This window comes from Mytilus trossulus, chromosome 13, assembly GCF_036588685.1.
Source record: "Mytilus trossulus isolate FHL-02 chromosome 13, PNRI_Mtr1.1.1.hap1, whole genome shotgun sequence".
Lineage (NCBI taxonomy): Eukaryota > Metazoa > Mollusca > Bivalvia > Mytilida > Mytilidae > Mytilus > Mytilus trossulus.
The window spans coordinates 56,813,741-56,826,747 of NC_086385.1; the positions used below are offsets into that span (position 1 = coordinate 56,813,741).

The window sequence follows — 13,007 nt, forward strand, 5'->3', positions numbered from 1 at the left end:
TGTTCATACAAACAATCATTAAAGAATTCTTGCAAACTCGTGAGATTTAAGGAAATACATACATACATTTGAGTTTTGAAAAAGGGATAGGAGTCATTCTCAAATGACATAATATACCTGTATCAAAAAATGAAAAAGGTAAAATCTCAAATGTGTATTGAGACTATAAAGCTATGTAATAATTGCATTACATAATTTAACTTCATCTTAATAAACATGATCATGATGGTGCAATACATCAGTTACAAATTCACATCTCACATACATGTATATATATAGTTGCTTACTTAATTATGTATGATGATAACATTTATTATTTCATTAAAACATGAAGTTCTATTAATCATTTGTACTTACAAAATTACATATTGAGTATCCTATATTATTGAACCAAATTGCCTCCTTGATCTGTTATATGTGAAATGCATTTCTAAACACAACCAACATGACCTAGCCACAATTTCAAATTTTTAGCATCCAGGAAGTGCCAACTAGGCATGCCCAGTCAATATTGTGTAATTCCTGCAATGTTCTGGCAAACATATAGAATATTCAAAGTTTTCTGCAATCTTGCGGCAAACATATAGAATGGTCAAAGTTTTCTGCAATCTTGCAGCAAACATTCTTCATTTTTTAAAACTTTCTGGCAATCTTACGGCAAACATTGATGTTTCTGCAAACTTGCCGCAAGCTTGCAGCAATGTTTGCCGGAAGTTTGCAGCTAGCGGCAAACATCTGCAAACACGATTTTCTGTGTTCCTGCAAACTTTTTGTTTGCCGCAAGCTTGCAGCAAGTCTGCTGCAAGTTTGCGGCAAACAATTCAGTTTCATAAGGGATGATTTCTGATCGCACATTTTGCACTGAACATGTGCAGGATATATAATTTTGACCATTTGATGTTCTTGTTGCAATGTGGTTAAGTTTTGTTTTATTGGCTAGATTTAAGCACCTATAAATCTATGAAGATGATGTTTAATTATGACAGTTCATTCTAATGTTAAGTAACATTGACCTTAATCTCATGGATGAATAATTTTGGTTTAGTTTCGTTACACTGAGGTCACAATTTTTGAAACTACATATTTAGGCAGTGGATGCATTATGTTATGTTAAGTGTCAAAGGCCACACTCATAGTAGAAAACATTGACCTTCACTTTCAATTCATGAATAAAAGCATTTTTTGACTTGATGATCTGGTTTTTTGCAATGGTTTAATCTATTTTAAGATTTTTTTTTATAATTTTGTCAAATAAAAATATTCTGAATGTGCACTGAGTCAGTATCAATTTAATATAAGTTTTTGATGAAATTCTGCACATGATTTATAGCTTGTACCAAGTTAACATTAAGTGAATATGCTATACTCGTATGACTTTACCCCCTAGTTTTCCCTGTGCAAACATACACTGAAAAATATATAGTCTTTTAACCCTGAAGGTAACAGTTCAACAAAGCCGAAAAAATCAAATTATTTGCCGTTACAAACATTTTTACTATCTTAATTTGGAAAATATTAAACACATTTTGTTGATTTAAGGAGAGTCAATATTTTCTAAGGAGGTCATAGGTATTTTTTCACAGACTGTTTGGCAATATTTTTTAAATTGGAAGATAATTTTGGATCAGAGTTTGAAAAGCTTTATGGATAATTACCTTTATTAAAGTTTTTTAAAGCTTCTCTGTCTATTGAAGGAAGTGATGATTTTCAAAAAAAGTTTTGTATCACTAGCCTGTCAACACTTAACACTAAATTGTCAGAGGTGAGTTTGAACCTCTCATGTGTGCTTGACTCAAAACTGAATTGTAACTTCAGAAGGTCATTGGTTCTCTCCAGGCACTCTCTTCCCCAGGCTTCCTTCACCCATAAAATGTGGTGACCAACACAAAATAGTCTTTACTACTATAGTGGCCTTTAACACCAATCAGTCAATTATTTGCAATAATTAAAATATTCCATGTCAGTCATAACTGATAAACGTTTTTAATAAATTAAAGGTCTTAATTTATGGAGATATGAAATGATATAAGCATACTTTAGTTATAGTACAAATGAATAATAAAATATTTGTTCTCTTAAACGCTCATCCAAGAAATAAATGATGTCATTATGAACATGACGAAAAGCATCTCAGGGTCATTTTTATACGACCGCAAATTTTGAAAAAATTTTCGTCGTATATTGCTATCACGTTGGCGTCGTCGTCGTCGATGTCGTCGTCGTCGTAGTCCGAATACTTTTAGTTTTCGCACTCTAACTTTAGTAAAAGTGAATAGAAATCTATGAAATTTTAACACAAGGTTTATGACCATAAAAGGAAGGCTGGTATTGATTTTGGGAGTTTTGGTCCCAACATTTTAGGAATTAGGGGCCAAAAAGGGCCCAAATAAGCATTTTCTTGGTTTTCGCACTATAACTTTAGTTTAAGTTAATAGAAATCTATGAAATTTTGACACAAGGTTTATAACCACAAAATAAAGGTTGGGATTGATTTTGAGAGTTTTATTTTCAACAGTTTAGGAATTAGGGGCCAAAAAAGGGCCCAAATAAGCATTATTCTTGGTTTTCGCACAATAACTTTAGTTAAAGTAAATAGAAATCAATGAAATTTAAACACAATGTTTATGACCACAAAAGGAAGGTTGGTATTGATTTTGGGAGTTTTGGTCCCAACAGTTTAGGAATTAGGGGCCAAAAAGGGACCCAAATAAGCATTTTTCTTGGTTTTCGCACCATAGCGTTAGTATAAGTAAATAGAAATCTATGAAATTTAAACACAAGGTTTATGACTATAAAAGGAAGGTTGGTATTGATTTTGGAAATTTTGGTCCCAACAGTTAAGGAAAAAGGGGCCCAAAGGGTCCAAAATTAAACTTTGTTTGATTTCATCAAAATTGAATAATTGGGGTTCTTTAATATGCCGAATCTAACTGTGTATGTAGATTCTTAATTTTTGGTCCCGTTTTCAAATTGGTCTACATTAAGGTCCAAAGGGTCCAAAATTAAACTAAGTTTGATTTAAACAAAAATTGAAACCTTGGGGTTCTTTGATATGCTGAATCTAAAAATGTACTTAGATTTTTGATTATTGGCCCAGTTTTCAAGTTGGCCCAAATCGGGGTCCAAAATTAAACATTGTTTGATTTCATCAAAAAATTGAATAATTGGGGTTCTTTAATATGCCAAATCTAACTGTGTATGTAGATTCTTAATTTTTGGTCCAGTTTTAAAATTGGTCTAAATTAAAGTGCAAAGGGTCTAAAATTAAACTAAGTTTGATTTTATCCAAAATTAAATTCTTGGGCCTCTTTGATATGCTGAATCTAAACATGTACTTAGATTTTTGATTATGGGCCCAGTTTTCAAGTTGGTCCAAATCAGGATCTAAAATTATTATATTAAGTATTGTGCAATAGCAAGTCTTTTCAATTGCACAGTATTGTGCAATGGCAAGAAATATCTAATTTCACAATATTGTGAAATAGCAAATTTTTTTTTAATTAAGAGTTATCTTTCTTTGTCCAGTATAGTAAGCAAGAAATATCTGCAAGAATTTTTTTTAATTGGAGTTATCTTTTTGTCCAGAATCAACTTAAATCTTTGTTATATACAATATACAATGTATATTCACTTTTTACTACCAACTGATAAATTTAAATAATCATTACCATTCAGTGATAACAAGCAGTTTTTTTACATCATGTATTTAAATGAGTAGTAATTGTTGCAAACTCCATTAGAATATTTTAATTGAAATTAGTTTTGGAATAAGGGAAAGGGGGATGTGAATAAAAAATTGGGTTAAATTTTTCTCATTTGAAATTTCATAAATAAAAAGAAAATTTCTTCAAACATTTTTTTGAGAGGATTAATATTCAACAGCATAGTGAATTGCTCTAAGAGAAAACTAAAATTTTAAGTTCATTTGAATACATTCATTCTGTGTCAGAAACCTATGCTGTGTCAACTATTTAATCACAATCCAAATTTAGAGCGGAATCCAGCTTGAATGTTGTGTCCATACTTGCCCCAACCGTTCAGGGTTCAACCTCTGCGGTCGTATAAAGCTACGCCCTGCGGAGCATCTGGTTGTTGTTGTTGTTTGTTTTTCTTTATTTTTGAAATATGAGAAAATGTAACTATTACTAGTTAAACATGCTCATATTTTGATGCATTTTGATAAATGGTTATGAAAAGGGAATATTTGATCGATTGACGATTATTTTTTAATGTAATTGAGATTAGTCACTTAGTTTAAGCCTACACTACAACGGTATTTGTCTCACAAGCCAATGTTTGTGGTTATGTGGGGGACAGTTTTTGTAAACTTTTTAGTCATATACAAGTATATGTTTTATTTTATGAGTCAGTGTGTTACTGGTCTTTGGCTTGAAACTGGGCTATTCAGGTGATGAACCCATTATTCGGGAGATATAATGTAGGCTGGAAAAAAAACTCATATTTTTTAAGTGGCAAATAGACATAATATTATCATCTGAATTATGTGATTGTGAGATGTAGAGCGTACAGCATTAAATGAGTTGACTTCATTGTCTTGTATTGTCATGTACATGTAGAGATTTTGGTTTCATGAATTCTGCTGCACCTGATGTAAAATCCTCCTATCACTTTCCTTACTGAATTTTTTTTTTCCGCGACGTTGTGTGACCTGATCAAATTTCCGCGCGCAGTTTGCCTGGCCTGAATTAATTTGACGTCATTCTCAAACGACTATCAATGCAATTTTAATTCATTTCGGATGGAAAAATCTCTATGCACAGTCAGTAACTCAGTTTAAAAATAAGGTTGCTGAAAAAAACCTACCAAACAGACAAGAAAATCATCTCTCATTTTGTATTTGAATGTTCCAAAATCATTCAAAGTCATACATGTACATGTGCATTATTATTTGCACACATCTTTAGCATTTTGCTATATAGTTAATTAAAACAAATTGATTTGTATATATACACAGTTTGCCTGAAACAGCAGCTAAACTAACCAAAAATCCCTTAATGATAGTCCATGTTTCATATATCAAAGTTTTTTTGTCTGATTTATTTTAAAGATTAAAACTACTGTCTACTTGTATAGTAATAAGTTAATTCATTCATACCTTATTTGGATTGAGAATCCCAGGGGCTTGTATATTCTTGATGATTTACTATTTTAATTGTTACAAGAGGTCAGACTCAGAGACAATTTATAACATTTATTTTAATAAATATTTCTTCCTTTAGGAAAACATGTAACCAACTTGTGTAGTCAAGCATGAAAAGGAGTTTAGATGGTGTTTTTTATTTTTTATTGTATCTTAATTCAGATGATACAATCCTTGTGCTCGAGTTTAAATGTTACATTTTGGGGTGGATATAGACATTTTCCAAAGAAGGGGTGGAATTCTTGACCCAGGATAAAGGGGTGTTCCTACCGAATGTCTCCATTCATATGCATTTATTGTCAAAATAAAGGGGGTAGAAACCCCTGAACCCCACTGATGTTGCCCTCCTTATTGTGAGGGGCCTCAATGGTCAGGTAGCTTTTGATAGATCCTTTGTTACAGAGCTTGAATGCATAGACTTCAATTGAGTAAATGACTAAACAATGTTTTTTAGGGAGAGAGAGACAGAGAGAACAAAACCACAATATAACTTTGAGAGTTTCATTTTACATGTTAACATTTTGTAATCTACCTAGAACTTCATCTAATTTATTCAAATTGTCTTCTAAATTTGAACTATAAATTATAATTTCATCCAAATACATTGAATTGGTTTTTCATTGCATTCCATGAAAAATCTAGGCACATAGTTATATTTGGTATCAGGTAGGCATCCTTGATAGTCGCCTCATTGAGTTTACTGTAATCTATACACCACCTAACCAAGCTGTCCTTCTTACAAACCAAACAAATATTAGACCTCCATGCTGATGAAGAAGATTAAATGACCCCCTTTCCAATTGGTCTTTCTAGCTTGCCCATGGTGAATGCATTTTTTTCTCAAAAAAAAATTGGTTTGAAGTCATGCTTCCTTTGATCTCCAACTACACAGACTGCTCCTCTAGATTTATAACAAACAATGTTCAATTTCATTATTTGGATTCACATTTTGTATAGATAAAGACTGTAATATTTTGCCATGTGTAACTTGATAAAAGCTAACTTTTAAACAAGCAAATCTCGGTTTGAAGTCATATTTTGTTAACTGGGTTAATTAATTTGAAATAATAGGGCCACCAGCAAAAAAAGTAAAATAAATTGTTAAAAAATTCATTATTTGCCTAAACAGATTATATAACCTTACATGTAATATCAATTTAGTGGAGTGCACTTGACAAAACTGTATATCTTAAATCTCTGGGGGTAACATTAGTATCAGTGAAGTCTGTACACATTGGGTTTTATTAACGGTTTCTATATTGTAAGTCCACTTCAGTTTTGCTAGCCTTTGTCAAAAGAAAGGTGTGAGAAAAACCACATGAGATAGTGGTACAGTTTGCCATTAAAAACTCTTGGCCAATCTTTCTGTCTGTAGTCTATATTCCAAATGAAAAATGGATGAAGATTGTCAGAAAATTTAAAATGCGTATGCAGTAATGGGTATTATTGCATGCATTGCTTGTAACTTTTGTTGCAGATGTGTCCCTGCTTGATTATTTATAAAAGCAATGTGTAAGCTACCAGTCTGTCTCTTTGGGGCCAGCTTAAGAACGCCTATGGCTGTGGCAGTTTCATCGCTACATTGAAGACCCATTGGTGGCCTACAGATGGTGTCTGCTCTATGGTCGGCTTGTTGTCGCTTTGACACATTCCCCATTTCCATTCTAAATTTTAAGTCTATATTTGTTTCTTCATGAAACGGCCATGTTATTATCTGCCCGTCCATACAAAAACCATGCCCCTCCCTGGCAGCGCAAACCTTTTACAACCCTCACTATGAAAAAAGTAATAATGTTAACCAACCAAGGAATGATGAGATAATATTTTACTAATAACTGTATTGATTCACTTTTCCCATGTATTTCTAAACTGCTATAACGAAAAATGCTATGTTCATGCTCTAGTGATTATAGACTTTCCATTACATCATCAACTTCAAAGGAACCACAGCCATTAATCAATAATACAAGGGGCCAAAATTAGCATATCCTTGTTGCATACCAAACTTGGCCTGATTTTTTCCGTAAATTTTATTTAATTTATTTATATAATCAAATAAAAAATTGCAATATAAAATTTTTAAATAGTAAATAAAATCTGTTTTTATGTAAATGTAGATTGGTGTTTTCGTAAACATCGATTACCTGAGAAAATTCAAGCAAATAAAGTGATGTTCGCTCAACTGCAACACTGGGTGTTGTATTTTTAATGTTAAGATGTAGATGATGTCGGCCCTGCAGATATAATAGTATCTAATACACCAAGATTTATAAATTGAGTTGTAGTTCGGACTCTGGGATGTTACATTGTTTTTGAGACATCACATACAAATTTTAACGGATTTTGATTTTCTGGCAAAGGAGGCGTTTAAAGTCGAGTAAAAAATAGTGATTTCCAAGCAGATGAGACAGCCAACCAAGATGGTAAATCTGAAATTTATCTTTACATTTTTTTTTTACGCTTAAATGGTTTAAATTCTAATTGAAAAGATACGAGTAGATATTAGTTTTTTGTAATTTTCCTCATGCTTGTAAATACCCTATTTACAACAGATTTAGTTTTAATTTATGTAAAAATTATTACATCGTATCAATGCTGCATACAATTAGATGATATAATCTGACTTTAGAAGAAATTGCAAATGGTTGGGGTTTTTTTCTGTAAAGAATATAGTGAATGTTTTATAACTATATTTAGAAGTTACCATCTTTAACTTAAGTGACCAAATAAAAGAAGAGAGGGGGTGGGGTGGGGGTGGAAAAGTTTATTTTCCACTTTATTTATATCAGTATGGTCTCGATCAGAAAACAGAACCAGTCACTGATTTAATATCTAATGTTATAAGAAACAAACATTTATGATTAATACCTGACACCAACGTTGCATGTATATAAGTTTATAATATTTTTTTTTATTTTGTATCATCAATTTAAAATAGAATCATAGCCTACTAAGATATCCCCCAAGGGTTGCCTCCAGCAGATTCTTTCTAATGTACTATATATACCCAGCTACCGTTTTAAATTTAATTTCAATTTAAATTTGATTTTTTTTCCTTCCAAAATTTTAATTTAAAACCTTCTAACCAGGTGTGTAATAAAACAATAAACAACTAAAGATTTGAATAAACTAAAGATTTGTTTGGATTTTGCATCAGGCAGATTTATTTGAGATAAAATGACACAATATACTTGTGATGTAAAGTAAAAACTCAAGATCAAGCAAAATGTCAAAATAGAAACCAACATCAAAGAAAGTGTAGAGCATTCACCTAGGATAAAAAGCTCAAGGGGACATAACTTAGTCGATTATCTCCCTTTGATGTGTTTTATAGTGAAGGGATGGGTCACCTTACTGGAATGTTATCTAGTACTGTTTATGATATTATTTGTCATTAGGTAATCCTTAATGTGATCAAATTAAATGTGAAGTCAGCTATTTTACTGTTTCATAGTAAATGTGTAAATAAATGTTGTTTTTCCCTGAATGAATTATCTCCCTTTTCTAGTAGAGATTATAGTCTTAGGATTTGTTGTGTGAATGCAAACAAACCAGAAAATACTTCTGATTTGTTTCTTTGCTTGTTGACCACATGTATATAAGCAATTGACTTTTCTTCTTCTTTTTTTTATGGCCGCTTGTCAATTTAATAGAATTTGAAAAATTTGAGGTTGAAATAAAATTGGCCATTATGGAAACACATATTTAATAATCTACGTCTAGGTGAAAAAATGAATATAGAATGCCTGCGTAGGATGAGTTTAATAGTTCTCATACTTTATTAAAGTTTTAATGGTTGTTGAGCTATTACATATTATTCGCTATATACTTAAATCAAAGTTTGTAGATTTAAAGATGATCATAAATTCAAGAATTTACCCTGTAATTTAAATTTGAATGAGGGTATATACAATATACTGTCAACTATTATTAACATATGTTTAACATTCTGGCAGGATAAAAAATGCTGGTAATTTTGTTTTTTTACGACTAATGACTTTTTTTTGTGAAATATGAATATGAAAATATAGGCAAAAAAAGCATCTTCTAAAGGTGTGTTATTAAACACCTTTTCTGAATATCAAACTTGGTTTTTAAGTCTGGGTTAATTGCCCTCCATAATGTAAACATCACTAAATGTTGTTTACTGTGAAAGTACTCTAATTCGTGGGTATCTATTTTCGTGGTTTCAGCAATATTTACATGTTCGTGGGTTTTTAAATTCGTGGATTTTAGTTTTCTAAAAAAAATTAAAAAAAATTAAAGCCTTTAGAAACGAAGGTTACAAATAGTCTGGATTGAAGGAAATTGCAAAATAAACATTGACCCGTTTAAATCGTAGTGACAACACTAATATTAACCCAAGAGAAAGCGATCAACAGATTAAGGCCATCAAAGGTGTTAATTAGGCCATAAACATGTCACCTACAGAAATCAGTATCATAAACAAATGCTATAAATGTATCTTGAATTGTCAAATAATTCTTATCAAAATCAAGCCAAGCAGGACATTATTTATTTCCTATATGTACGAGAACTATGACGATATAAAATGAACACCTTTATCATACTGGGATATCAATACCGGAAATCTGACTTTCATCGAAAAAATGTATTTTTAAGGGAATTAAAAGATTAAAAGTTGTACAGTTTAGGTTATTAAAGATTAAATGGTATAATTCTGCACGCAGTTGTAGTTCTGTGACTGCTATTAAAGTATTCTCAAATTCGAGGTTATTCAATATATTCTCTAGATCATATATTTAGTAGGCAAACTTTCATAGGGAACGTTCCATGTCTTGATTTGGACAATGGTTGTTTTATTTCGTTGGACACTTAAATTCGTGGATAAAGTCGTCCACGAAAACCACGAAAATTGATACCCCACGAATAAAAGTACTTTCACAGTATTTGACATAAACACATGTCATTTGCATGTATATGCACATTTTATGAATAAACCATACAATGTCATTATAATATATGAATAACTGATTTTGTTGGCAAACATGTAGTAAGTATTTTATGAACATGTAGCTAGCTTGTGAAATATATCCATTCAAATAATGCATGTAATGGGATATAATGCAGGAATTTCTTGCTGCACTGGTGACCTTCTGCTGTTACCTGTTCCGTGGTCGGGTTGTTGACCCTTTGGCACATTCTACATTTCCATTTTCAATTTTATTCGACATTTAGATCATTTTCACCAACGCTGTATTAAGAATGACCATAATTGAATAATTTTCTTGTTGACCTTGAACTTTGATTTTTGTCATTGATGTGTTTATCAGATTCTCATAATGGTTTACTCCACTCATCACCCCAACTCAATCTTAGAATTGTTGACATCTTCTTTTCATTTCAACATTTGAAGTTCAATTTACAAAATTTTATGAAGTTTGCTGAATCATTTAGTGTCCTTCAAGTCTCATTACTGCCTTATGACATTACTAGCTTGCATATGACCTTGATGTTAGATCAATAGGGGTCATCCCCCCCCCCCCCCCCCCCCCGCAGATAGAAATGAAGTTTGCTGAAGGGGTCAAGGTTTTGAGCCATGACTGTGCAAAAGACCTTGAATGTCAATAAGGGTCAACCTTTCTACACAATGTCAGTATGTATACCAAGATAGATAAAGTGAGATTAAAGGATTGACCTGTATTGATAAGCTTGCGGTTACCTATGAATTACCATTCACAAACAACTTGAAAGAGTGCTGCTTCAATTTACCCTTCCCCAAACTGCTATGGTATTCTATGTGACTGTTGTACAAATGAGATAAGGTTTAGTTAGCTATAAAACCACTTGCTTAATCCACCATTTTCTACATAAGGAAATGCCACAAATAGTAATTCATGTGGCAGTGCCCCTTCCCTTCGGAACCCTCATTTAAAACTGTTCTACTGCAAAACTCTATAAATACATTTTACTGCATGGAGCCCCTGGATTGATACATAGATTAGATGTAATATCTCTATCTATATCATTGCTACTGATGAAATATGTAGTGTTTTATTATTCTCTTATAGAATGGGGATATTTAATAATTAAATGTGACACAAATACTTTTATCAGTCAGTGGTTTCCTAGAGAGCATTGTAGGGCAAGATGGCATTTAATATAATAATATACATTTATAAGATATTGTTCTAAAATATGGTTGAATTGGTGTCTAACAATGAAGTTTTAAGTGTAGATTTTATGAAAGTGAGTGGGGATTTTTTTTTTTTAGAAACTAATTATTTGGTTATACATGTATTATATACTCTAAATTAAAAATTATTGGATGCATTTATTATGGAGATTTTGTCATTTGGACTAAGAATGCGAAATAATTTTTGCGATATTGAGAAAAATACTATTTAATTCATATAAAGAAAAATTCAAATTCAAGAAATTATTGAGATTAAAACCGGGCCTGTCACATTTTCCCCAAAAATTGTTAAACGATGAAGGAACCATTGATTATATTTATAATGAGCATAAATCTATATATCATTATAGGAAGTTTCATTGTGTGAAGTAGATTATTATAAAGTGTTTTGTTCTAGTTCGTCACTTCTTTAACTCTGATAGATTTACATTTCCTGGCAGTAATGAAAACTTTGTAAAGTTGAATGTTGGTATATAATATATTAACATCTATGCCATTAATAAATTTCTTTTCCTTTCATAGATCTTTCATATCTTGAAGCACTGTGGTATCATATTTACAAAAGTATTCAAAATAAAATAAAACACTATCAAATGAGGTGGATAAATAAAATGCATCAGTTTTCTCTCTTAGTTCACGCACCCATCTTTTACTCTTCCACCAGCAAAGTTTAAAACACTAATTAAAAAAGAAACCAAGTTTGTATTTGCTTGTCCTAAACAGAAGCAGCTACTTGTAAGAGGGGAGAATGATAAGTGATCAGTATGCACACTGATTAACCATGTAACAGTCATGGCCTTATAAAGGTATCTCTCCCTAGCAACCAGTGCTAAGTGCATTTCCTACACTGAATCAAACATTCAAGTGATGTCTGATTGTTCTCAAAATAGGATACTATACACACAATTGGTCAATCTGTTGGGAAAAAATTCTTGATCAAAAAGTGGCCGTTACTCTACTTTAAATTCCCTGGTAAATTTGGGGTCGGAGGCTCGGAAAAGATCCAAGACTCTGGGTCCAGGTGAGTGAATTTTCTTGTTTGACTATTCTACCATTTTGTTATTAAGTAGTTTTTGATTGCAATATATATGTAGTCAGTGTCGAGTTTCATAACACTTTGATAAGATAATGGTAAGAGGGAGGTTGACAGATAAAGATAAGAGCCAACTTCCAGGTACTGATGCTGTCATAGTGATAACAAAGATGGCTTCTGTTATATTATTGGCGACAGATGATCTGATTTAGATTAGGAATGTGTATAAATTTCAAATCTGATTAGTAGATAATACACACTTAAATCGTGTAGTATATCTCTATTGCACTCTTATTTGTTTTTGGAAAAGTGTTTTTTGACCTTGAAGCTTAGTCTGTTGTTTACCTGAAGTTGTGTGCCAAATATTGTATCCAAGTCTCCAAAATATTTCATCCACATGTCTTCTATAGGGTCTTGATTGTTTTTTTGTTTCCTGTTTGTTTGAGGGTGTTTTTGTTACAAATTTATATTGAACAAGAGGTTCCTCTTCATGTTAACTACTGAACGTTAACTGTCAGCATGTCTTGCCTTGTTTTTGGTTGTTTTTTCAACTTGCCTCAGTTCCTTACATTATTGCATTGTATTTGGGAGAGCAAAATTAGGAACAATGTAAAGAATTGTTTTGCTGAATGACATAAGATACAATATAAAGAGTT

General features: G+C 31.8%; 1 protein-coding gene across 26 annotated transcripts in view; it reads left to right on the forward strand.

The window, feature by feature from the left end:
• The window catches only part of LOC134695033 (tensin-3-like), a 189,584-nt gene that overhangs the window by 79,690 nt on the left and 96,887 nt on the right, over nucleotides 1-13,007 (forward strand). The window contains exon 1 of one of the 26 annotated variants that reach the window (XM_063556203.1): nucleotides 7,443-7,584. The exons of 24 other annotated variants lie outside the window; for them this stretch is intronic. In XM_063556203.1, the coding sequence (XP_063412273.1) occupies nucleotides 7,564-7,584 (21 nt within the window). In that variant the 5' untranslated portion in view covers nucleotides 7,443-7,563. Of the gene's footprint in view, nucleotides 1-7,442; nucleotides 7,585-12,166; nucleotides 12,340-13,007 lie in introns of those variants that run through there. One more of the 26 variants, XM_063556204.1, reaches the window with a different exon arrangement.